Raw genomic sequence first — 27,355 nt, 5'->3', positions numbered from 1 at the left:
GGGTATATGAATAGGAAGGGTTTGGAGGGATATGGGCCGGGTGCTGGCAGGTGTGACTAGATTGGGTTGGGATATCTGGTCAGCATAGATGGGTTAGACCGAAGGGTCTGGTTCCATGCTGTACATCTCTATGACTCTATGATTCTAAATATTCCAGAAATAGATCAGAGTTAGCACTGAGTTATTCAAAGGTTCCAAAGAACATTGTTAGTATTTGTCTAATCTTGACTATGGGTGCCAAGTTTCTTACAGTACAATCTATCGTTACAGGCTGTGTTCAATCCAGGAGGTCTGTGTTCAAATCCCACCTGTACTGGAGGTGTGTCCCATTGGGTAGATTAAAAATAATTTTAAGGGTCTTTTTGCACAATGGTAGTGCCACTACCTCCAGACTACCAGATTGTGTTTCAGTCCCAGCTGGCCAAAGGTATATTATTATAACATGTCTGAAGAGGTTGTTTCCAACTTCCATGCAATCTAGCTAGGTCTCTTGTGGTGCAATGGTGATGATCCCAACTCTAGGTTAGAAAATCCAGGTTCATAATCCCACTTATTCCAGAGGTGTGTCATAATATCTCTGAACAGGTTGATTAAAGTATATCTATGTTCTGTCGGTAAGTAACATCTGCAAAGCCTAATAATAGCTAAATATTTATATTTAAATGTATACTCCCTCCAATACATTTTCAACTTCAGAGGCTTTTCTACATGTTAGTTTATTGTTTCACTGTAATGGATGGTATATTTGTTACCTGAAGTATTTTAGAGGAAATTTCGTCCTGTCTCTTAGAAAGGATCCAGTCTGCTGTATGAAATTGTGCTGGAATGTGATTTAGGGTTAGGTGCTTAGGGATGAGATTTCTTCTCAAATGCCAAATAATAAAATTCTTCTCTATTGCTAATGCACTGAGTAATAAAGTGCATTGAACATTCATCATATTAACCAAATCTTTAACCTATTTAAAATTTGTTTAACTTGTTAATGTAGTGCAGAGAGAGTTTTGTTTTTGTCATAATGTTAATCAGTGTATGGAATCAGTGTGTTGAAGAATTTCAACTCTCTGAAATGAACCTGAACAATCTAGAGTAAATGAGGAATTCTGAGGAAAGTTCCAGACCCCAATGAAGCCTGGATAGCAAGTCCATGAATAATCAAACTAGCCTGGGAGAGCAGTTCCTGGGTGACTGGAAGTTTTTATTGTAGGAATTTTGAAACATCCTACCAATGATAGAAATGTGAGGAAGTGAAAATACATAAAATATCCTGCTGCATATCAATAGCAATAATTTACATCTTCGTGGTACAATAGATTAAAGGGGAATGTCTATGTAGGCAAAAGGGAAGAATGTAAAAACAAATAATTTCAAACTCTTGTGTCTGGGGCAGGGTTTCCATCAACAAGCAGTTTAACTGCAGTCTAAGAGGCTCTCAATATTTTGTTACACATTTGCATTGTCATTTCCTAATGGAATAATTTGTGTTTGTTAGGGTCTCCGAAGAGACACCAGTTTCATCGACAGCGTGCTGCCAGTGAGAGCATGGAACATGAAGATCAGGACCCCCACCAGACTGATATCATCCAGTACATTGCCCACACAGATGACGTCACCTTTGGGACCCCCTCGACTCCATTTGCACAACCTCCCTCAAGTCCACCTCCATCAGCTGGCAGGTATTGTTCAATCAGTTGTGATTCAATTAATCAGAATAACTTATTTTGCATTTTTCAATGTAAATTTAAGCTATTAGTTATAAACATGCGTGTAACTGTGTGTGTTATCTCTGGGAGGATGCACGGTTGTATCAGTTTGATATAATGGGGGTTCAGCGACTTGGCCTATTGCGAGATTTGTGGCAGAATCAAGCAAGCAGATTGGCGAGGCTGATTTTGATGTTAGACGCATCTTGTTCCATCTTTTATACCTTTGATAAATAACACAGCAATTGGTAGCAGCAAGGTGCTAATTAATGGGGATTATTGCTAGTTAAATGACTTGCAAACAGCCCAACTCATCTTATTAATTTTCAGCTTTATATCTTACTACACGTGCCAAACAAGCTTTGAATATCAGCCCAGGGACTTAGAAATGGTCAGTCAGTCAGGAGAGGTGATCAGAGCCAGGATGCTGTCCAGGTAAGGGATGAGGAGCTGAATATCAAGCAGCCCACCACCCGTCGTGAGTCTTTCTGTTCTCTTGGGCATGATGTGGAGCTGCTGGTGTTGGACTGGGGTGGGCAAAGTTAAAAAAATCACACAACACCAAGTTATAATTCGACAGGTTTATTTGGAAGTACTAGCTTTTGGAGCACTGTTCCTTCATCAGGTAGCTGTGGAGCAGGATCATAAGACATAGAATTACACTTACATAAGATACACTCACACTTATCCCTAGAATGTGACTTAGAAGAAGTTCTGGGATTTGCATATTATTGAACTGAAACCTGCAACCCATTCTAAAAGGTGAAAGACTTAACAGCAATCAAGGTTTGTTCACTATATCTTTTCAGTTGCGTGACACTGCGATCTTTTATTGTAAATTCTGTGTCTTATGATCTTGTTTCACAGCTGCCTGATGAAAGAACAGCACTCCGAAAGCTAGTATTTCCAAATAAACCTATTGAACTATAACCTGGTGTTGTGTGATTTTTGACTTTGTTCTCTTGGGGACTGTTTTCTTCCTGGAATGAGTGAGAGGCAAGTATTAAAGGAGTTGGAACAGACAACAAGGTATTATTTATGATGCAGGTGGGGAGATGTCCCAAGTGAATGATCAGGCAGCACAGAGCAGAGTTAGTGGTGTCAGTGTTGGGGTGGGTGACAGTGAAGGACGGAAGATGTCACAGGCATAGTACGAGTGGTAGAGAATGTGCCATTGGGGGAGATGGGTACAGTAGCAGATTTGGTGAATGTAAGGTATCAGAAGGAAGATGGTGGCACTTAGGTAGATAGAGTGACAAAAGACATTGTGAGCTTCTTCCTACAGACCTGGGCATTCCTCCAGATGGCAAAGACTGATTCAACCAGAGTGGCAACCTCCAACCAGGCTGACTGGTCTGGTGTCGAGCTGTCCATTGCTGGTCCTGAGGAATAGGAAGCCCCATGTTTGCACCACCCCACCTCGGAGGACCTACGTGTACCTTCCCCTCTGCCATGTCAGGGGCAAATGTCTGGAGCTGTGCAGGCAGCTGCATACAGACTGTGTTTGTCTGGTCCGCAACTGGCTTCGAAAGACAATGCCGGACAAAGGATGCCAATGGATTCTGGGATATCTACTGAGTGGCGTGGTCAGAGTTGGACATGATGAATGCCATAGGGGCCTAGTAGGTAGTTAATAAGGCGCATTTGGTCAGACGGGTCAGAAATCTTGCTAGGCATCAAGACAAAAATCCCTCCGTAAAACTCGATGTTACTCAGACTTAGTTGGAAAAAAGTCAGATTCAGCCCTATAAGTACAATTAGTGTCTGTGCATAAGTGTATTCATATAAAAGTGCATGTAAAATGGTGAATGGCATGTACAAGTGCATGAGTTTGAGTGTGTGCAGGTGTGTTGGTATATGCACGACTGTGTGAAAGTGGGTGCAGAACACAGACTTATCAAATTTCTTAACAAAAGAATTACATACTTCTAAGTATTGAATGGCAGCTTCTCAGTAGATGACTCATTTGATGCTTGAATTAATATTATTTTGTACTGAATATGTCACAATGAGGGTAACTTTGACTTTGCACGATAGTGTAAAATGTGCAGCAGCACAATGGCAGCCCATTTTATATCTCTTCCTCTTTTCATTTGTTTGGAATCACTGTAAGTTAAAAATGGGGAAAACGAGTGTGACATCGGTTGCAAATTTTTGAGTACCCTTTCTTCACTATCTCACAGAGTCAAAATTACTTCAGCAAAATGGACTCTTTTGTAACGATGAATCCGAATTATCCTTAACTAACACCAAGAGCTAATCAATTTTTAAATAATTTCCGGCATTTCAGGAAATAAAACTAAATGCTAAAATGATGATGGCCAGACCTGAGTATTAAGAAACACCTGGCTGAAGGGCAGAAAGGAAAATCTGGTGGAATGATCATATGCCAGTAACAGGATCAGCCAGAGTTTCCTTCTATTTAAGTTAATTTAAATCCTGGAGGCACTAATAGGCCAAGCAAACTCCCTGCCAGATTTTACATTTTGCACTGCAAATGACATTGAACAAAAAACTCCCAATGACTGAATAAATATATTTGAGAACAGACTATGTTCTAGAAAATAGCAAATACTATAAAGAGTTTTAAAATCTACAGTTGAATCTGACTGTTCAACTGATGCTGTTAAATTATTTCCATTCACTTTTATGCTTTACAACACTTCTTCCTTGAACACAATTCCATATATTATTCATCACAAGATTTGACACATATTCTTCAAGAGATGTGGACAACATAAAATAGGCAAATTGTAATTCCTGGCAGGAAGAATTACTTTTGTTGCTGCATGGCATTAAGCATGTGTTGAATGCATTCACAATGTCAAAGTGCAAAACAGGAATAAATCTTCAGACCTAGCCACATCACGCCTCTCCCTAGTTTATTATTTTATGAAACGTATATTGTTACTCTGTTTTTTGGTTGCATATTCTGCAACTAACCTGATTGCCAGTGACATCGCAGTGTTTGCTCCAGTTGGTCAGTGGAGTCTGTATGAAACGTGGCATAGGATCGAGCTACAAAGAAGGAAGTCTTTGCATTAAGTCAAAAAAAAAGGCTACTGTGAAACTCCTGTCATTGTTCTGGCTCAAGTGTGAGCTCAGTTTGGGTACCAAACTGAGCATAGCCTGCCCACTGGCAACCTGAACCAGTGCACAAAGAAATGTGAATGCTTGGAATTCTTTGAACCAGACATAGTTCAGGAATGTAAACATGGCTTATCCATATTGATAAAATGGTGCAACAGTTGATTAATTCTATAGTTTTGAGGCAGGTAGCTTGGATTCACAGCAAAGAATATTATTTTCTAATCAACAATATTAATCAGACACCTTTGCAGCAAATGGGACTTGAACCTGGGCCTCCTGGTCTAGAGGTAGGGACATTACCACTGTGCTACAAGAGTTTTCTAGATGCTCTATAGCAAAACATAGCAGTTGATTCATACCAACTATGATCTCATAGTCTCTTCCAACTGGGTAGATCCCACGTCTCCTTTTATACTTGATGTAGGGGCAAGTGCTTTCTGGGAAGTAACTCAGGTTTGGTAGCATCATTGAACATTTTCAGTTATCCACTTGGGGGGAGTGTATCCACTGGGAAATAGAACATTATTTAACTCCCCAGGCTAAACACTGACTTAAACTTTACTACCATTCTGCCATTAAAAATTGTGTGAGTTTTCATAGTGTTGTGAGACAGTGGAGGATATATTGGCATGAACTTTCTGAAGTTCATATGAACTGATATGAACTCAGCATGAGTGAGGCTGTCTGAGAAATCTCAAGTAACTGCAGGGGTCTTTAAATTATATACAAGGGGAGGTTATAATGTGCTTCACAAATATCCTCCATGTTGCACGACATAATATTGAATTCAAGAATTTCCATGGCACTTAAAAAACGGAGGGCTGGATTTTGGCTCGCTCAAGTTGGGTATTTGTTCAACTTATCAGACCCAACCTTGTTAAAAAGTACCCTGGATCAAGCAGGTATAGGATAGATTCACTCCTGTTAACCCCAGAAGCAAAGCCTAGCTGCCATGGGGTTGGACAGGTACCAAGATGGGCTATTTAGAAGGTCTACCTCAGATCTCTATGATTTTGACTTGGTTGTTGTGCAAGTTGTTAGGTCCTCCAGCCTACAATTCTCACACCCCTTCAGCTACCCCCATTTTACCTTGCTACCACTAAATGCACCTGGCCACCTCCATCCCAGTTCATTCAACCAATCCAAACCCCATTGCCCTCTTTTAAATTCCGTGCCAACTCAAGTTCACACCACAATAATGCCACATGCTCTCCATGGCCCTTGACTCCCCTTCCATGGCCCATTAAACCCTCCATGACACCTACAAAGTCACTCAACCTGCATCCATCATGGGTAGACCTCAGGAGCTATGTGAAGATGATAAAATCAAACAAGAGAGAGGCCAAAGTGTTGAATTTTTTTTCAAGAAGGAGTTATGTATAGTTCTTAGGACTAAAGGGATCTATGAGGAGAAACAGGAACAGGATGCTGAGTTAGATGATTAGCCATGATCATTATGAATGATGGAGTGAATCAAATGGCCATTTGGCCTATTTCTGCATCTATTTTCTACATTTTGACATCTTTAAATCTCTTCAAGTGTTAATATCTTATGAGAACAAACCACCTTTAATCAGACCACATCAAAGACCCTGTGAAGCTGTGAAACTGTAGACTCAGAAACCCTTGATCAGACAATTCTAGCATTTGAAACCCAACCAAGCATATCATCATGACACAATGATAATCTTTTTGAAACTGCACAACTAAATGCTGCCATTTTTCTAGCTTATGCCTGTCGCACATAGCAGTACAGTAGAGAATTGTTTCAGATGGCTCATGTCTTACTTTCACTCCGATCCTACATGCCGTTCTATTCCATCATTCTGTGCGCTCTGGGTTACGTCATCATAACAACTAAGACGGGGATCCATTGGAACTTAGCACTTAAATTGAGTGGCCCAGCTGAGTTTGGATATCCCTCATGTCAGAACCATGTTTCACCACCATAAAGCCCCCACCATTCCTCCACCATCAAAAATTGGATTTGTCAGAAGTGAATCCACAGTCCTCCCAACTCTGCAAAGTTCATCTCCCCAGTTCCTTCATGTCTCACTTGTATCTGTGAAGACTTCACCTTTAGTTGTTTTTTATCATCTGTATACATTTGCAACCTTACTCTTGCTCCCAGATTTGAAAGAATGACTTTATATGCTTCACTTTTAAAAGTAAGTGCAAGAGGCCAAATTTCTCTTTCCTGACACTTCTTTAACTCTCAGTAACTCCTGGATCTCATTAGAGTATGTGTCTAACTAAGATTTTAGTATACTTTCCCATATTTGGGGAAAGTATTTTGGTCACTTCTCTTGCACCTCTGGAAAGAATACGAGCAAAAATTATTATTGATCTTATCTCACATCTAACCTCTAGAATCTCTTTAACCTCCAAGTATACGGTGGCACGGTGGTTAGCACTGCTGCCTCACAGTGCCAGAGACCTGGGTTCAATTCCCACCTCAGGCGACTCTGTGTGGAGTTTGCACATTCTCCCTGTGTCTGTGAGGGTTTCCTCCCACAATCCAAAAATGTACGAGTTAGGTGAATTGGCCATGCTAAATTGCCCGTAGTGTTAGGGGAATGGGTCTGGGTGGGTAACGCTTTGACGGGTTGGTGTGGACTGGTTGGGCCGAAGGGCCTGTTTCCACACTGTAAGTAATTTAATCTAATAAGAACTAGGAGCAAGAGTATGCCATCTGGCTCGTAGCAACTCAACAAATGATTTCTGGGTGGCACGGTGGCTAGCACTGCTGCCTCACAGCACCAGGGTCCCAGGTTCGATTCCAGCCTCAGGCGACTGTCTGTGTGGAGTTTGCACATTCTCCCCGTGTCTGCGTGGGTTTGCTCCGGTTTCCTCCCACAGTCCAAAGATGTGCGGGTCAGGTGAATTGGCCATGCTAAATTGCCCATAGTGTTAGGTGCATTAGTCAGAGGGAAATGGGTCTGGGTGGATTACCCTTCAGAGGGTCAGTGTGGACTTGTTGGGCCGAAGGGCCTGTTTCCATATTGTAGGGAATCTAATCTAATCTATACCATCCTCTAGGCTATTCCTCCTCCATATGATTAAGTTTCATCACACATTTCATGCTGTGAATCGTTGGCCCTGATATTTGCAGGGAAGGAGAGAGTGGATCTAGTTGTGGATGAGAAATCCAAAACTTTTGGGAAGATGAGGATTTTGACAAATTTATTGGCAGGACCACGTGCTTCTATTTAATTCTGCTTTGAGCTTGGCAGGGACCAGATAGTTAGCAATGCAAAGTGCAATCTGTTAGAAGATAGTTATAGCAAAATAGCAAATTGTTAATGCTCCTTTAATAAAAGTAACTCCTTCTGGAATAGAAATCCATGACCTAAGCCAGCCAGATTTCAGAGAAATTCCCCAGGTCGCCTTATTTAATGGGGCACGGTGAGAAGTAAAATAACCAACTGTGGTGGAGAGATTGAAGTTGACAGATGTATGCTTGAGAGCAGAGAGGAATGTTTTAAAAGCACATGCCCTGCAGAATCCAGGTTCCCATCTCCATTTAGCTGTTGAGTTTCCCAGATCCAGGGACAACCAGACCAAAAGCACAGCAGAAGACAGATTTAAACATTACTTTGAACTTAGCTGTCCAGTCTCTCAAGAATGAGAGCTGAAAATGTGTTGCTGGAAAAGCGCAGCAGGTCAGGCAGCATCCAAGGAGCAGGAGAATCGACGTTTCGGGCATGAGCCCGAAGAAGGGCTCATGCCCGAAACGTCGATTCTCCTGCTCCTTGGATGCTGCCTGACCTGCTGCGCTTTTCCAGCAACACATTTTCAGCTCTGATCTCCAGCATCTGCAGTCCTCACTTTCTCTCAAGAATGGGATACAAACACACCACACAAACTGCCACTATAAATATGGATGTAGGTACATGGGAAGCACCAGATGGGGTTGGTTATGCGATTTTAATGTTTAAACCCTCCAACCCTCTCCTGCTTACTTTATCAAACTGAGTCTGTTGTGGGTGCTCAAAATGATGCAACTTCTAATAAATCTGCTGTTGGCAATTGCACAGTGTACATTTCAGAGAAAGACATTCTCCTGGTTTCCAAGTCAATATTCACCCCTCAACCGACATCAGCAAAAACAGATTAGCTTATCAGTTATCTCAGTGCTGTGCAGAACATCACTGTGTGTAAAATGAATGATGACTGGCTAAATTTTAAAAAACTGATGCACTTGAAACTAATTTCTTGTACTGAAATATTTATAGTTGTTCCTTAGATCTATGAATACACCCTTTATAAATCTATTTCTCACTTCATACTGTGCTGATTTATTTCATTGTCACACACTAGAAAACAAAAAGAATAATTCTAAATTGATAACTTTATTAATACATCTAATTATAACCTAAATATGATCAACTTGCCATTCATACAGCAGTTTAAGACACAAGTAGAATTGAGAGTGCGAGAAAGTTTGGGCAGAATTTTACCTGAATGACCCACTAGCACTGATAAGGGAGCATATGGCATGGGCTTTTCTGATGCGTCTTACCTCAACTATGGAATTGGATCCCACTTCTGGATTTTCTGATCAATCTTAGTAGATAGCCTTGATCACAAACTGAAACTGAATCTTCAAGCCTCAGACCCTGGTGGGAGTCAAAATGGCCACCATGTTACAATATTCAGGATACTGGTGGTAGTAATGGTGGAGTAGTAATGTGGGACAGCTACTCCATCGTTCTGCCAACACCCCATTCCCCCAAAATCATCACCACACCCAATTCTCTGAGACATCTCCAGATTGGGAGCGGTGAACCATTGGGACCAGAATCAATACTGTTCCCACTAAACTAGAGGAAGAGGCCATGCACTGAAGTAAGGCCGACCTGGCTGGAACTGCTTGATGAATTATACAGCAAGAGGATGCTCAAGGATACCAAATGAAAGGGAGCCTTCAACCTCATCAGGACGATGAAGGTGAGTGACGTGTCACATTCATACCTATCTTCATCAATCTTCTCCAACATAACTTATCTCTGACCAATGTAACTTGCTACTGCACCCACTGTTCTCTCACCAGGCATCTCCTTCATCACCAGTTTGTATCCATCACATACCCATCCCTCACAGTGACCCTCCACAAATGCTGATCCGCGATCATCTCATTACCGTTCATTTCTGACATCCATAACACTGTTTTATCTTCTTGCAGGACAAGAGAGCACAGAGACCCAGGGAGAGGCAAGAGCTGTGGGGGAAGCTCTTGAATATTCTACTCTCTGAGTGCTGTGGAGGACAACACATTAAAATGTAAATGGCGTGATGGAGAACATGACCATGGGAGATGGAGAGATTGTCATCTCCTAGATACCTGATGGCACAGTTAAATATCACCCAGCTAAATGGAACCTATGTTGCAGTGGTGTGATCTGTATGATAGCCTGTGCAATGATGAGTTTGAACCCTTTCCTCTTGGCAGATCTATTTTCATGCCTTTCAGCTCCCACAGGTTCTTAAAGAGTAATGGAGGAGCTGAAGTAGGAAGAGACCCAGGTGACCTCAGAGAAGGTTGCACACTCTGAAGTAGCACTTTCACACAGTTCATCCCACCTTCCAGTATTTCAGATGCATAGAAAACGATGTAGCCTCTAAGGCAAGTAGATGTCACCTGGTGAACTGCACATGGCTTTTGTGCAGGAGCAGGTTTTGGAGATGGGGGAAGCAGCAGAGAGTTCACACTGGAGGGTATAATTCCCTCCAAACTCTGCACAACTGGATGCATATGCTGAGGTTGGAGGATCATCGACCAAAAGGACCAATCTGGAGCAACTACCGAGACTGTATGAGGCTCTGTCAACATTTCCAGGGGACTATGCTCAGAGAGAGACTGGAGACATTTACCTTCATTCTGACTGCCATTGTGTCTTAGGTCTTTGTACTGATGGTCCACCTGCAAGGAAAGAGTGGTCAGATGGATGGAGCAATTGAGTATGTATGGACCTTCACTGAATGACCTACATCCTTAGTTCATCATCTTCAGTAGTTTGGAGGAAAGCCTCATCTCGCCTATGTATGAAACACTCCCCAGCTCTTGTCTAGCAGGGCTGTGAAAGTGGGCCATGAGAATGAAGATGGATACATGGAGGTGAGGGAACTGCTCAAAAACTTCGCACACCTCCCATCTTGCCCCCCCCCCATGCAGCAAGAGCCCCTAAATTTAGGATCCCTGCCCCAGTGACCACGTCTGCTGCTGCACAAGTACAAATGGGCAGTCCACAGTGGGGGGTCCCCAGAGTTCAATATGCAGAGAGCATTGACCACTCAGTCAGAGCAGAGGAACAAGCAAACTGTACCTAGCTGTACTGAAGCCACAGGAGTCAAAACAGGAAGAGCTAACAGGATGAAGAAAAGAAAAGCTAGTTTACACTAGAGGACCATGTATTAAAGTGTCAAAATGAAAGATTTATTTATGCTAGCAACTTTATTTCAAGTATCTATTACCCAGTCATTTCTATGGTCTGTCAATAGGGCAGGACTCTTGAGATAAATGTAATAATAACAGCAGAAGCTGACCAGTGAGTGTCAGTGGGATGGATGAATTATTGACGGTGGGAATGCTTTATGTTGCGGGAAATGATTTCAGCATTGATGAGCCACATGACTGCACAACCTCAGACTGGCTGCATCCTTCCTGATGAAGGGCTCCGGCCTGAAACGTCGATTTTCCTGCTCCTCGGATGCTGCCTGACCTGCTATGCTTTTCCAGCGCCACTCTAATCTTGAATCCTATCAGTACATGGCCATCTTGTGTACGTCTGGGAGCTAGGTGTGCTGCTGTCAGCAACTGGCCACATCCAGCTCCTCTTCCTGTTGGTCCTCCCCTTCTTCATATTCAGAGTGGTTATCAGCTTCCTCTCCTCCAACTCCAGCCCTCCCAGCTGTGCTCTGATGCTCAAGATACAGCAGACCATTGTCATTTATAGATCCGTACTGGTGCATATTGATGAGTGCCTATGCTCCTGAATCACATCAGTCCAACAGTTGTTGTGCACATGTGGTTTCAGTTATGCCTTTCTTGTACATCAGTGTCATTAACCCTATTCATAGAGAGACTCCTTAGTCTACAAACAATTATCCATTATATCTGTTTGAGGCTTGGATGATCTTTGAGAGACTTGACGGGTTTAGAGTGAAAGCATCATGGCTACTTCTTGCTACCTTACACAGACATCATGAATATTTTCTAGTAGTTACATACCAGCTGCACATTAATGCAGTGGAATCGTTTTCTTTGACAAATTTTGCTGGTTGAACATCTGGCACCTTGATAGCTATGTGGGTGTAAATAGTCAGTTCCTAAAGTCTGGCAATCTAGGCAATGCAGCAATCTGAGAGCCCTTGCATTGAGAATGGCTCATGGCTTGCAAAGTGAACCTGACCTTGTAAACATGGGATCAGGACATCTCAGAGGCAGATCTGTGTGTAGCACATTGTAAAATCCTCAAGATGTCATCAGCAGATCCTTGGAGGCAAACAAATTCAGGGCTGTCATCATCTTAACCACCTTAACTCTCAATGTATTCGCAGCTGGACCAAGAAATCTCCCAAAATGTGACAGAGGTCAGCCCTGACCTACCAAGAAAGTCTGAGCTGCCTAAAGCATCATTGTTCATACATAGCAAGATAACTATTCCTCTGTTAGTAAATCGTACATGCATGGAATCAGTACTAAGGAGCTGAAGCTCTGTGTTTATCCCCTCTGCCTGGTGGAGCCATCTGGCTGAGACAAAATTGCTGTTTGCTGCTCCTGCTATTACTTCTGTTCATGTTGGTGTCACTCCTGCGGTTGGCGGTGTTTGCAAACACAGCTTCTCTTGCTGTTTTTCAGAGCTCTGAGGTAGAGCAGCAGAAGTGCAGATCAAAGTTGAAGGGTCACAGAAGTGACCCCCATACTCCCACATCTGGCTCAAAGAGCAAGATCCTTTCCTTTAGGAAAAGAAACAGTTGTCCTGGTGTAGGATTTTAAGACTTCCAAGCCTGTCAACTTCACAAGCTTGTCAGCAATTCCCACTGGGCTGTCTTCTTGTTGACCCAGTTGGTTTCAAACATCCCAGGCAATCCATGCTTTGACAGCTAATGCCAAAATGGAGGGTTAAGTCTTCAATAAATTGCCTTCTGGCAAAGTTGAATTACAAACCCACTCATCCCTTGCATGATTCAGTACTCAGACCTGTTAAATGTGAAAGTCGGCAGGTTTGTATCAGATGCCTGACAGGCTCATGATTTTTTTTTGCTAATACTGTGATTGAACAGGTGCACTGTTTCCTCTTGTAATCCTATTCCTCCACTGACCACAACAAAAATTAAATTTAGCCAAGTTGGTTATATGGCCAATTATACAGGTCTTAGACTGTGTCTAGTTCAATGTGAAGAGCAAGGTTTCTTACATCAGCAGCAAATAACTGGTTTGTTACCAAAAAACAAACTTACTCAAACACAAATTATTAACAAACAGTAAAGAAAAAGCTAACACACACAAGTCTAAGGAAAAACAAATAAAAACTATGTGGTGGTAATTGTGAAGTTTTTGTTTTGCCAAGAACTAGTTAAATTGGGAATTGGTTCAGCTCAGTTGGCTAAATTGTTGGTTTACAGAACAGTGTGATGCCAACAGCGTGGGTTCAATTCCCATCACTAGTTTGAGCTTACCGTGATGGACTTTCCTTCTCAACCTCTTCCCTCACCTGAGGTCTGGTGGCCCTCAGGTTAAATCACCACCAGTCACTTCTCTCTAATGAGAGAGCAGCCCCTAATGGTCTGATAAGACTGTGGCAACACAACACACTAGTTAAACTCATGAAAAAGAATAAGTCATGAATTATCCTAAATGGTGTTCTGATTTTGAAGTTGTTCTGCTCACACAAACTGACAGCACTGGAACAGTTTGAACTGGCTGAATTTTCTTTGCTGAAGGCAAAGAGATCAATGCCAAAAGTCTTCTGCAGGAATCCGCCATGAGTGGTAAAAGTGTGTTGAGAGGGATTGCAAAGAAATAGAGGGAGTGGGAAATGGGCTGTTGCTCCCTGGGCTGGTCACATTCTCTCTGACTGAGCTCAAACATGCAATAATGCCATCAGCCTGCTGAGTCACGTAATCTCTCTTTGAAAGTTCTCTCGAACATATGACTCGATCCATGCTCCCTGTTTCTTGCAGATGTAACATAGTTGTTGTTAAACTCAGTGTTTTCCTTAATAAAGTGTTCTTTGTTTAAAAGTTCAAAATATATTTACACAAGTCCACATAATCCTTTAAAAAATGTTATTTGGATCACATCTTTTCATAATATCTTCATTATCCCCTCTACATAGGCTTCCTTGCAGATTGAAACTAGCCCCTTAGTTTCATCTAATTATTTTTACATTTTCCAGTTTCAGCACAGTCCCAGCGTCACTACAGATCATTTCCGAGCAGGAAAGCAATTATTATGCCAGAATTCACCAAAGGGTCTTGCTGTCATCAGGTATAGTGAATGGTACAAATCAGGCATGTCCTCAACATTCACTCTGACTCTTAGGTGGCTGGAACCTCACTAAGACTTGGCATCTGCTTAGGCTGAGCTCCTGTACACTCACTGCATAAACATGAATATGTACCACGCCATAAAGTCAATGAAATTCAGAAATAGCTGTGTCAATCAATGAATCTCAGGGAAACAAAAGACAATCATTTTCAGCAATGTTTTGTAACGTTGGGGAGAAGTCCACAGCAGATCAAAAAAAACAATTATCCTCTAATCGGCCTCATGATGTGCTGAAGAGGAACGAGCTTACAACTGATTTTGAGCCATGTCTAGTTACAGCACGCTGAGTCCAGAGAATTTAAAAATGTGCATCTCCACTTTAACAGCAGAATGTGCATTACATGGTTTTCTACTCCTGTCCTGTGGTAATGAAACTGAGAAGCCTCCATTGACAATCTATGAATCTGTCTGTCTTTCTGAACATTTTTGACCTGTGTGCCTGTTAAAAGGCTGACTGATGGTAAGCAGTAGGAAATGAGAAGCATTTTCTATTTTTTTCATCCAATCAAGCACTTCCAAAAAGAATTTCAACCAATGTACCATAATTGTACTTAAAGGAGGGAGATTTTGGGAGGTGCAAATGATTAAAGACAATTTGAATACATCTAACTTAGCAACCAGTTAAATAAATTATTAGAATATTACGGTAGAAATTCTCACATATCCCATCTGACTTCAATGTAACTGATTGTTTTGCAGAGTATGTAAAGAGTTGCTCATGCAGTTTTTCCCACTTTATACCACCTCTCAAGATGAAAATCTATCACATGGATTTGAGTTTCATTTATTTTGGGGTAGAATTTATGGATTAGTACTCCCAGTTCAAAGCTTCCTACTTTAGACACTAACGTCAGGAAGGCTGCTATCAAGGTCAGCACATCCACAGAATCTTTATTAATCTAATGGCCAGAAAATTGTGTTGGGCAGACTGACCTCAGCAGCAGAATTCTCTAAATGTGTCACCCTTGTACAAGGCTCTGAGTGAACTCTGCCAGTCCATCAAATCTACCTCATTGTCACCTGTACATAGCTGTGTCTGAAAACTTATATTTGGCAAGGCCTGGACTTTCAAAATGAACTGGAATATTATGTATGAGTGTCTTCTGTTTGGACCTCATCACCCTTAGGATGTCAACTTGTGCTCCAGATGTACAACAATTTCATGGAAATGAAAGGCAGCTAGCTATTTTTGACAATGTTTTGTAACCTCGAGGAGGCTGGAGTCCACTGGCTGTCTGAAAACAATTATCCTCTAATTGACCTCATGAAGCAAATTAGCTTACAAATGACATTGACACATGCTAGTTACAGCACTTTTGTGAATTTAAGGATGTGCACTTCCATCCTAATAGCAGATATGTTGTGCATTACATGGCTTCATACTGTACTCCTGACCTACTGAAACAGGCTGCACTTCAATGCTTCATGAGTGACAGAGCAAGAGGTCCCAGTAAGGAGTCAAATTTTTATCTGGCTGTGTAGGAAAGTATTATATTAGCTAATTCCTAAACAAAAAAATCCAAGAGTGTGGTGAGTACATTGTGCTGTGCTAATTCAACGTAGGCAAGCTTTGTGAATGTAGAACCCTATTTAGGAAGGTGCTGGGCAGGAAGGAGATTGCAAATGATGTATTTTGTGTTCCCAGAGCTGGAGACTATTGAAAGATTTACGGTTTTGTTCTTTTTTTTAATCATTTGCTGAAACTGAATGGGTGTTATATTAAAATCTGAAAGGGGACTCAAATTTTGAAAAATAGATTGAACATGCCAATCCACCCCATATTCATCGTTGTAAACGTGACGCAAAAGAAAAATATACAGTTGAGCCTAGTTTTCAGTGCACATTTTCACCTTACCAATTTCTTTTCATTAATAATTCATTACCACAAGGACAGTACCTGCTGGCTCAGCTAGTGATGTCATGTCCCTCGAGTGAATAGAAAAAAGTGAAACAACTGGACACATTGTAAAGGATTCTTCTCTTCATCTACTTTTAATATGTGCTTTCTTCAAATGAATGAAAATATAGGTTCATCAAATCTTTCTATATATGATCTGAAGATGAAAATATAGCAATATATAAGGCACTAGAAATGGTTCTGAACCAACCATGGGGTTGGGCTAAAATCTATAGGCTGCCTGTCAGGAGGAAATTTCACTGATTCTTGTCTGGATTGGTAACAAACTAAACCAATGTCTTAGATGGATGAGAAAAATGAGCACCTTGGTTTTGCCATGAATCATACTTGTTAATTGAATGTGGGATCAGTATTTAAATAAAAAAAATCTTTCCATCCCCTCCCTTTCCAAATGGTAAAAAAAAAACTGTGGTGGAGAGATGAAGGGGAAAAACAGTCAAAAATAATGTTAACATGTTGGACTGATGCCATGGTGAGAATTGTTCTTCTAAATTCTTACATCTCTCTCTAATGCAATGTGATTTGAGTTCCACACACTCATTTTTGTGAGTTATAACTTACTCATGCTTCATTGCCACTTCTTGCAATAGTGCAATAACCTATCTCCGATTGACAACCACATTGCCAAGGCAAATAAGTTTGTAATCTGAAATCATTGTCACAATTATAATAGCACATTAATGGCTGCTGCTAGTTCTATTCCACTCAGTGCTATCATGCACAAAGATTACCCAATTAGAATTAGCTCTTAGCTGTCATAGTTTTTGTTTCTTGTTACTTATGTTCCAGTACCAAATAACAGAAATAGGGTGGAAGGGAGCTCATATGAAGCATATAAGATGATATTGATTAGTTTAGATGAATGGTTCGATTCATAAATTGGCCTAATTGGAGTTTGAGCAACTTCAAAAAGTTGCATAACTGAGCTAAAATAGTTTTACTTTTACCTTACTGGACTCAGCTTCAAGTCTTTAAATTCCTCTCAAACCCAGTCAATGAGTGTGTTTGCATTGGCAAAACTCCCTTTGTACATTGCGAGGGGTTGGAGTTCCAGTCGAACACTCTGTATGATCTATGAGTCAGAGCTGTACAGCATGGAAACAGACCCTTCAGTCCAACTCGTCCATGCCAACAAGATATCCTAACCTAAACTAGTCCCATTTGCCAGCACATGGCCCATATTCCTCCAAACCCTTGCTATTTATATAACCATCCAGATACCGTTTAAATGCTGCAAATGTACCAGCCTCCACCAGTTCCACTGGCAGCTCATTCCATACACGCACCAAACTCTGCGTGGAAAAGTTGCTCATGAGGTCCCTTTTATATCTTTGCCCTCTCGCCCTAAACCTATGGCCTGTAGTTCTGGACTCCCCTACCCCAGGAAAAGACTTTGTCTATATATCCTATCCATGCCCCTCATGATTTTATAAACCTCTATAAGGTCACCCCTCAGTCTCCGACGCTCCAGGGAAAACAGCCCTAGCCTATTCAGCCTCTTCCTATAGCCCAAATCCTCCAACCCTGGCAACATCATTGTAAATCTTTTCTGAATGCTTTCAAGTTTCACAACATCCTTTTAATAGGAAGGACACAGATGGCCTAACCAATGTCCTGTACAGCCACAACATGACCTCCCAACTCCTATACTCAATACTCTGACCAATGAAGGACAGCATACCAAATACTTTCTTCACTATCCTATCTACTATAACCCTGCACTCAAGGCCTCTTTGTTCAGCAACATTCCTTAGGACCTTACCATTAAGTGTATAAGCCCTGCTCTCATTTTTAGATTATATTAAATTCCCTACAGTGTGGTTGCTTTTCCAACATACAGCACCTCACATTTGTCTAAATTAAACTCCATCTGCCACTCCTCAGCCCATTAGCCCATCTGAATAAGATCCCATTGTACTCTGAGGTATCCTTCTTCACTGTCCACTACACCACCAATTTTGGTGTCATCTGCAAACTTACTAACCATACCTTTTATGTTCACTCCAAATCATTGAAATAAATGATGAAAAGTAGTGAACCCAGCACTCCACTGGTCACAGGCCTCCACTACCACATAATACTGTGTACAAGTCTGATCCCAGAAAATCCTGGCTTAATGGATCTTGTGTTTCATTTTTGCAGTTGATTATTGGGCAATGTAGTCATTAAAACATCTCATAAGTGGCTGCAGATATTCCTTAACAACAGAACATCAATCCATTATACAAAAGGAAACAAGTCAAACAAAGCGATATATGACAGAAAGATCTTAACACAAACCATAAAACAAAGTTTCAACCTATTTCCCAACATTAACCTTTTACATATATTGAGTCTTAGATAAATATCATTCCTAACTCAACTCTTTACTTACTTACTTCACTTTCTCTTCCCAGTTTCTTTTGCTCGGACTATTGTGATAATTTTATGATTGCTTTTAGAGTCTGCTGGCAAGAGCCTTTCATAAGTCCGACAGGCTAAACCTCTTTTCAGTTTCTGTACAGTCACAAACTGGGTACTTCACGTGCTAAAACACCCCTACCAGGGTGACTGGCTGTCCTGACCTGAAAAGTTGCTTCCCTTGCTAGGAGGAGATTGTTCTTCTTTTTGAACGGAACTCCTGATTCTTCTGAACTGAAGTCAAAGACTAAACAAATGACCTCTGGTCTGTTGTAAACTCAGCAGCACAAATATTTTATCCAGTTTGTCCTGTCCTGTACTTGATTGAAGTCACATGCTTTCTTAGAAATTGCATAGAGTCATAGGGATGTTCAGCACAGAAACAGAACCTTCAGTCCAATTTGTCCATGCCGACCAGATATCCCAACCCAATCTACTCCCACCTGGCAGCACCCAGTTCATATCCCTCCAAACCCTTCCTATTCATATATCCATCCAGATGCCTTTTAAATGTTGCAATTGTACCAACCTCCACCACTTCCTCTGGCAGCTCATTCCATACACGTACCACCCTCTGCGTGAAAAAGTTGATTATTTAGATATATAGATTCAGATTTCCATAATTAAAATCATGTACCTTTACAACACAGAAGGGAACCATCACTTTTGCTACGGTTCTATGAAAGATTTTGTCCCATTCGCATATTTAAATCATGTACAAAAAGACTTTCTGACCTTTCAAAACAAAACCTTTACAGGATTGATCAAAATGCATATACACCTATATTAAAATACAGATCCCAAATGTTAATGTATGTACAATACACTTTTATTTAATCAGAACTCACTTCCCCTTAATTGATATGATCATAATGCAGCCTTAAAAGGAATCAAAAGTTTTGTCTGTAAAATGTGTATGAATAGTATGTGGGGAGGAAATGGATGCAGGTTTGTTGTTGGTTTCCCTGCACCCACTCTGACATGCCAATGCCACATGATTTTAGTCACCGCCTGAATTAACCTTGTTGGTCTGGGTGGACGTTTACATCAATGAACTGTTGAGAACTGGAGCTAGTTGTAGCAACTCTACATGTCCAAGCTTACATCTGTGCAGTTCAATCTTTCAATGTTTTGAAACCAGTGCTATGTAAACAAGAATTCACAAAAGCCAAAGGCAATAGATGACCAATTCTAGTAGATTCAATTCTCAGACATAGATTGACAATTAGACACTTCTATGCTTGAGCAATTATTATCAAATAATTAGTTAGGTGCAAGTTCATTATAGAGGCTTACAATGTGAGATATGAGATGTCTAAGGTGGTATGGGGGTGTAATATCTTTTATTTTACTCCAGAGTGATGTGTGACCTTCTAAAAATATTCTGATCATATCAAAGTTTTGTTTCTACTAATAATACACATGGACAGTGAAATCATAAATGAGGACATTAACTTCAGTATCAGAAACTGGTACAGAAAAATGAATTCAAGTACTTCATTCCACAGTGCCCTGGAGTTAATTACAGCACAGAAGGAGATATTCAGCCCATTAAGTCAATGCTGCTTTCTCTAGATGAATGGATCAGCTGCATTCCCTGATCTATCTCTGTATTCCTGCAGGCTTATTTCAATTGAGGTTTGATCCAGTTTCCTTTTCAAACCATTGATCATCTCTGACCCCAGACTTTCAAATGCAGTGAGTTCTATATTACTACCACTCACTGCATAAAAAAGTTCTCCTTCAAAGCTTGTGCATCTCTTTCCAAAACTTTATATCTGTATCCCCTCAACCTTCTACCATCAGATAAAGGAACACAGGTTTTCACTGTCTACCCTAAGAAAACCCAGTCATACTCTTATGCACCTCACTCAAACCTCCCATAGTTCTCATTTGGTGAAATGAGAGCAATCCTAGCTTTAAGGTTATAATGACTAAGAGAAATTGAGGACTGCAGATGCTGGAGATCAGAGTCAAAAATGTGGCGCTGGAAAAGCATAGCAGGTCAGACAGTATCTGAGGAGCAGGAGAATTGACGTTTCGGGCATAATCCTGGCTTTGCCAACCTACCCTTTAAGAAAAACCTCCAATACCTGGAGCTAAGCTGGTAAATCTATTCTATTTTCTCTCAAGGATACTTATTTCTTTCCTCAGTGTGGTGCCCAGACGTGGATGCAGCATTCTACTTGTGACCTCCCCAAACTTTATAAAGGTTCAGCTTAACTTTGCTGCTTTCCTACCCAATATCTCTGTGTATAAAGGCCAAAATTATTTATAATCAGCTAAGAATTTTCTCAATATATCCTGTCACCTTCAAATAAACTGACTCTCTATATGCTTCTGGCAAGATGCAGCACGTTACATTTCTCCCTGTTAAATTATATTTGCCTCTTGTCTCCCCATTCTCTTAGCCAACTATATTTTGTTCCAGTTGATAATTTCCCCAACATTTCCAAGTCCTTCAAGTCAAGTATCATTAGCACCTTTTGAAACTTTCCTCTGTTCTATATGCAACAAAAGAAAAGCAGTGGTGCTGACAAAACCCCTTGGGGAATACCAGTATCTACCATACTCCTGTCTGTTTACCATGACTCACTGTTTTCTGTCATTCAGCCAACTTTTTTTAACCTATCCTGACACCGATCATCATAACATGACCCTTTTTTATAACTTATCAATCTCTTTACTTGTCATTGGTTCATTGTTTTGGCCACTTTTCAACCCATCCTTTAAGTAAACAAAAACCTCTTTTAATGCAAGGTTTGTGTGAAAGCTATATTGAACTCACTTCACTTCACTGAAACCGTATTCAGTTTTGTACAAGAAGAGCAACAGGCAAACTTATTGTGGCATGATGGCTCAGTGGTTAGCACTGCTGCTTCATAGCACTAGGGTCCCAGGTTTGATTCCAGCCTCAGGCAACTGTCTGTGTGGTGTTTGCACATTCTCCCCGTGTCTGTGTGGGTTTCCTCCTGCAGTCCAAAGATGTGCAGATCAGGTGAATTGGCCTTGCTAAATTCCCCAAGACATGATAGGTGCTGAAAAGTTGTTTACTCTTGTGAGAGAGTCTACAAGAGGACATGATCTCAGAACAAGGAGGCACACATTTAAGATGGAGATGAGAATGAATTTCTTCTCTCAGAGAGTAGTGCATCTGTGGAATACATTTGCACAGAGGGCTGTTGAAGCTCGGTCATTAAGTATATTCAAGGCTAAGGTAGACATTTTTAATCAGGAAGGGAATCAAGGGTTGTGAGGAAAAGACAGGAAAGTAACCTTTCAGGTTTATCAATGGCAGAGCAGATTTGATGGGTTAAATGGCCTAGTTTTGCTCCTAAATAATATGGCCTTACAGTGGGAAGAATTTAAGGCTCCCCACAGGAACAGACTTGGATACAGGTTGAGTGGAAGGGGGTGTGGGTGGGGGTTGGAGTAGAGTGACATGTAATCAAGAGGGAAAGAACAGGGTGGAGATTCTATCACATTTCCAATTTTCAAGATTAGCTCCAATGGAAAGGTCTAAGTCAGCACTCTTACTCTGAGGCTAACTGGAATTCTTAAGAGGCAACTTAGAAGCCTCATCCTGCAGTGTGGAAGGAAAGCACCCGTTGTTGGCAAAGCTGATAAGTTTACCTTAATGAGCCCTCCTTCAACCTCTTAGACAGCTTATGTCCAATGGAGGGATGCCATCCTCAGCATCTTTTAAGGCAACCACCCATCCCAGCTCACTTACAGCACAGTGAGGCCTTTGCTCACTTGGATTCCAAGAACTGCAGTAACATTTCTTCTCTCGGATCTCCTGCGGTACAACCATTCCTGGTGGCACCACTGGATCTAAAGTGCTGTCAACCTCTGATTAGCCAGGAGACAATGGGGACTGCAGATGCTGGAGAAATCAGAGTTGATAAAATGTGGTGCTGGAAAAGGCACAGAGGTCAAGGAGCATCCAAGGAGCAAGAGAGTAAGAGTTTCAGGCAAGACCCTTCTTCAGGTCCTCAATCATCAACTCTTTTGATCCTTGGATGCTGCCTGAGGTGGGATCTGTGAATATTAGAAATGCATGTGCTCTTAAGGCTAAACCAGTTCAGCTCCACAGAGTAGATAATGCCCATTGGACTTAAAGAGCTGGGTTCTTCCCTGGTGGTTGGCTTCTAGACAGGAAAAGGGTCCAGAAGGGAAAGGTGGAAACTGGTGTTTGTGCTAAGTAACATATCCCTTATAAACCTCTTAATGTCTTTTGATGCCTAATTCAAATTTAGACGTTAGTCTGATAAACAGGATCCTCTTCGTGAAGACCCCGAGAATTGATTGGCAGGCAGCAGGCTGCCTGATTTCAATTTAAATCTCATTGGTCCTCCTGGAAGTAATCACAGTGGGGTTTCCACAGGCTCTCCAGCTAAGGTCATCATCACTGACATTAATTCCAGTCCAGTATGCACGAGCCAGTGTTTCTAACCTTAACCTGAGCTATTTGTCAGGAAGTGCAAATTGAAAATTAACTATTTCATCCTGTAACTATAATGGCTTTAATATTCATAGCTAAGTTAACAAGTTTAATATCTCCTGCCAGGAGACTGGAGCATTAGCTGAATGCTGCAAGAATTATTTCTGGTTTGAGGAACATGAATGAGTGTATTCAGTTCAGAACAATTTTCCTTCTAATGAGATTTGTCCAAATTCCCACTGAGAATGTGCGGGAGGAAGGATAGGAACAATCAACCTTCCTTCCCACTGACTGTTGCTATGGAGAAACTATATCCCATGATGTTCTTTGCTAACAATGCATGGTTAGCTAATTTTATCCTTGATGCCAGTTAAATTGAAAATGTTGCTGTCACAAACAATTCCATTCCATTAATAAAGGAATTGATTTAAATAGGGGAAAAGATAATGGCATCATTAGGTATAGGGTGTCTGAGCAACTAGAATAATAATTTAAAATGTACTCTGACCTATAACAGAACTTTGTAGTTATCTTGTTCCAGCCCAAAGGTGAAAGATTAAAGCCTGAGTCTTAACTCAATCAGACATTCATTATAACGTTTTAGTGTCATTTCTTACCTGGACATTCTAAGCAATTTCATTCTGGCATTGCATCAACTATAGGGCATATACTTATATCAATGAAGTTTATTAGCGAGAATGTTGTGTCCCTTTCCCCCCATTCTGTGGTCATTTTCCCCCTAAAATGAAGCTGGTGTGTTCTTATATGTGGACAGACACCACAGTGTCAGGGCTATGAAAAAAAAAGCCCTTGTCATTTGAGAAGGATTTGAGACTACACAACCCACTGGTTAGAAATGAGTGAACAGGCAGTAATTTATTTATTCTAACAGCTCAAACCCGAATGTGAGTTGGCAAGGTCAACCATCACATCCACTGAATGAATCTACCTGCTCGAAGTAGGAAGCTAATGGTGCTAATAGTGACGAACCAAGCAATGTAGAAGTTAAGTTTTGTAAATGCTGTGCTGCTGTCTCCCACATTTTCCTGAGATAAGCTTGGTTTTCTTTCAGGTTAGATGCGGCAGAGAATCTGCCGAACGGGAGTGAAAGTACTGAAAGGAGGGAGAGCTCAGATCAGCAGAGGATCTGCCGAGATATCTGGAACCTTCGAGCTTCTCTCGAACTTTACATATCATCAGACCAGAGCAGCAACGACAAGGACTCGGAGCGAAGTGATGCCGAGAGCGTGTGCTCAGTGGGTGGCCTGCTCAGTACCTTCTCCCAGGACACGGCGGATGAAGCGGATGATCTTGAGGAGACCACTGGCGGCAAGCGGCCGAAACAGGACAGCGTGGAGTCGGAGCGGGGCAGCGACAGTGAGACCAGCACCAGGAAGTTGCTGCAGATGGACAGTGGTTACGCCTCGATCGAGGCCCCCAGCAGACCGCTGGAAGAGAGAATCCCCAAGGGTGGCGGTGAACGCGGGACGCAGGACACAACTGCGTCAGAGAAGAGAAGGTTCTTCACAAGTTCTGGGCGCAAAGGGACTGTCTTTGAAAGCTATGATGCAAAACCCTTGAGTGAGGAGTTCGAGGAAGAGGGGGCAGTGGGGGGTGAACCGATTGACTGGTCACCCTATGGCCAAATGTTTGTCACTAGAGACTACTTGCACAGACGGGATTACAGTATTGATGAGAAATCCGATGCCTTATTCAATGCATTTCTCCGACATGACCCTCAATTTGATGATTCTCCACTGAAGTCCAAGCACCGGTCTCGTATCCATCTCCGTAAGCAATGGCAAAGGACCAAGCAATACAGTGACCCAGGGATCCGCTACCCGCCTGCACTGGAACGTCACCGAAACCCCCTCCGTAGAGGCGACAGTGTGAATTATCCCCTGGACCATCGATATCAGAGCACCTTACCACGCATTATCAGCGCCACGGATGAAGAGCCAAGTGAGAGCGGCCAGGAACACATCAAATCACCCACGTCCAGACACTCAGAGGCTGAACCGTCAGGCTCAGAAACAACCGGTGTTGATCCTGAAGCAAGAATCCAAATCATTGAGGAAGAGACAGCCGAGCAAGGAAATGCCATCGACCAAACCGAACAACCAGACCCAACAGACTTCCCGCAGTCTTTAGGTCAAATCAGTGGCTTCACGGAGACAAATAGACCCACGGACTTTGCATATGGACCTCAAATGATAGGGACCGATCCCATAGACAAATTAACGACGAGCATCGAAGACAGGCTGTATACGAATCTCAAGAAGTCAAAGGAGAGTGTTGATTGTGTAGTAGTAACTGTCACACATGCTTCACCAGATCACAGCCCTGTTTAGCCTTTTTCTTTGTGGAAGAAGGGTGATTCTCAATTTGATTTTTTAAAATTCTGTCATTGATGCTAGCCTTAGACCCTCCAGAGAAACACACCACGAATGTTTGCTGCTATACTACACTACATGCTTCATTTTGTTTCCCATTAAAGAATGATTAGATGTTTTTGGAGCTTTAATCCCTAGTATATTTAAATGTTTTATTAGAAGAATACCTTTGCTTTTGTTTACGAATAAAAGAGTAGTACTGGTGACCTGGGGAAAGTTTTAGAGTCAGATTGTTTGGCTGTTATTTTGTTTCTGTATTTCCAAAATACCCTTTAGTGTTTTTAACAGTGAACAAAAAAAAACAACCCTAGATGAATAGCGTAGTACACCAAAAGCTTCCTGTTCTGAGAGTTGGCTGCATTGCTGGTTTGCATGCATACTTTTTATTCTTAAGAATATCATTAAAAATTCCTCAACAATTACAACTTACATCATAACATTATCATCAGTGCAAGTAACTTAGATTTTTTGAAGCCTTTTTGGATTTTTATAAAATATAATTTTGACCCCTAGACTTTCAATTTCTGTGAAGTTGTTAAGTTGTAATCAGAATTTTCGTGTCATGGTTTGTGAATTAGCAAGCTCATTCCTAAATGCATTAAACAATATGTGCACATTTTCTCAAATGTAGAAATGTCTGTTGTAGTGCTATTGTTAAACACAAACAGTGCTATTTTGTATCAAATATGGGCTAGGCGCAATAAATGGACATTTTTTTCTTATTTTAATTTAATTCTTTTAGATATCTTATTTCCAAAGGCTTTTACGAGATTGGTTAAACACCAATCACTTTGCACTGAAAATTCACACACGGTGGTTAATACATATGCCAGTAACTAGGTATCTATGTTATGTCTTAATGCTATATTCATAGGTTTGATTAATTATATAAAATAGTTTTATAAAATATGTATGTGGTATTATGAGTCACAAAGAAATTCTTACAAAGACATTTTTCCTGTTTCTATTTTTTTTGTTTAACTTAACTGTAAAAAAAAGCCCTGAATAAACATTTCATTGGGTTTCTTCTGCTTTTCATGTTAAAATAAATAAATTCTTTTCTCATTCAAAGTTTTTTGTGTGAGTTGGTTGTAACTTGTGTTGCTGCCAGATGAAGCATGGGGTTTGAGGGGGATTTGGAGGGTGGGGGTGGAAGTGTGGAGCCAAGACCTAATGTACAGGAGAAATAACTACACCAATTCTGCAGATGAACCTGTGCCCATAAGAAACACTCTGATATGAGTCATTTTATTACCTTATGACGCACAGCAACAGATGACGCATCAGATGAGAAAGAGATGTATGAAAGGTTTTGTGTGAAAGGAGATTCTGTTATTCCTTTTCTCTCTCACTCTTTTTCTGTCTTTCTCTGTCCATAACGCTTCTGAAGGCCCGTAGCTGAACATATTCCCTCAGCCAGTTTTGTGCATTTTTTTTTGTCTGAGCATTTTGAACAAAGTTTGCAATCTCAATAATTTTTCTAACTGCCTAGTATAATGTTTGTTTTCCATTTCAAAAGTGTGTAATGTTTGTATAATGTTTGTTCTCCATTTCAAAAGTATGTCAGAAGCTATATCCTGGTTCAGCTGGATTTATCTGATTAAACATTCCTATCACTGCAGATTTTGTCACAAAGCAGTATTTAGTGAAGACGTATAGTGAGGCCTTTCATTTATTTATCACCAAAGTGAAGATGTTGTCTCTTTCTTGGAAAGTACACACTGTAGTTACCATGTGGTTTTTACCATTGCTACACTGTTCCAAGTCTCAACTGTGGTCCTGTATTCCATGTTAAAACTGTTGAGCTACTTTTCTACTATTGTCCTTCAAAAATAACTAGTTTGTTCTAAATTGGAG

The 27,355-nt window shown here is 41.1% G+C and overlaps 1 protein-coding gene across 7 annotated transcripts in view; it reads left to right on the top strand.

Moving 5' to 3' along the window:
- The window catches only part of cbarpb (CACN subunit beta associated regulatory protein b), a 199,607-nt gene extending 173,113 nt beyond the window's left edge, over positions 1–26,494 (top strand). For all 7 annotated transcript variants that reach the window (XM_072594166.1, XM_072594162.1, XM_072594163.1 and 4 more), the window contains 2 exons: positions 1,490–1,673; positions 24,178–26,494. In XM_072594166.1, coding sequence (XP_072450267.1) covers positions 1,490–1,673; positions 24,178–25,456 — 1,463 coding nt within the window. In that variant the 3' untranslated portion in view covers positions 25,457–26,494. The remainder of the gene's footprint in view (positions 1–1,489; positions 1,674–24,177) is intronic.
- The last annotated feature ends 861 nt before the right edge of the window (positions 26,495–27,355 follow it).

The sequence above is a fragment of the Chiloscyllium punctatum genome, chromosome 24, assembly GCF_047496795.1.
Source record: "Chiloscyllium punctatum isolate Juve2018m chromosome 24, sChiPun1.3, whole genome shotgun sequence".
Classification (NCBI taxonomy): domain Eukaryota; kingdom Metazoa; phylum Chordata; class Chondrichthyes; order Orectolobiformes; family Hemiscylliidae; genus Chiloscyllium; species Chiloscyllium punctatum.
Note: the sequence above shows the minus strand (reverse complement) of the source record. Positions and strands in the feature narration are given on the sequence as shown.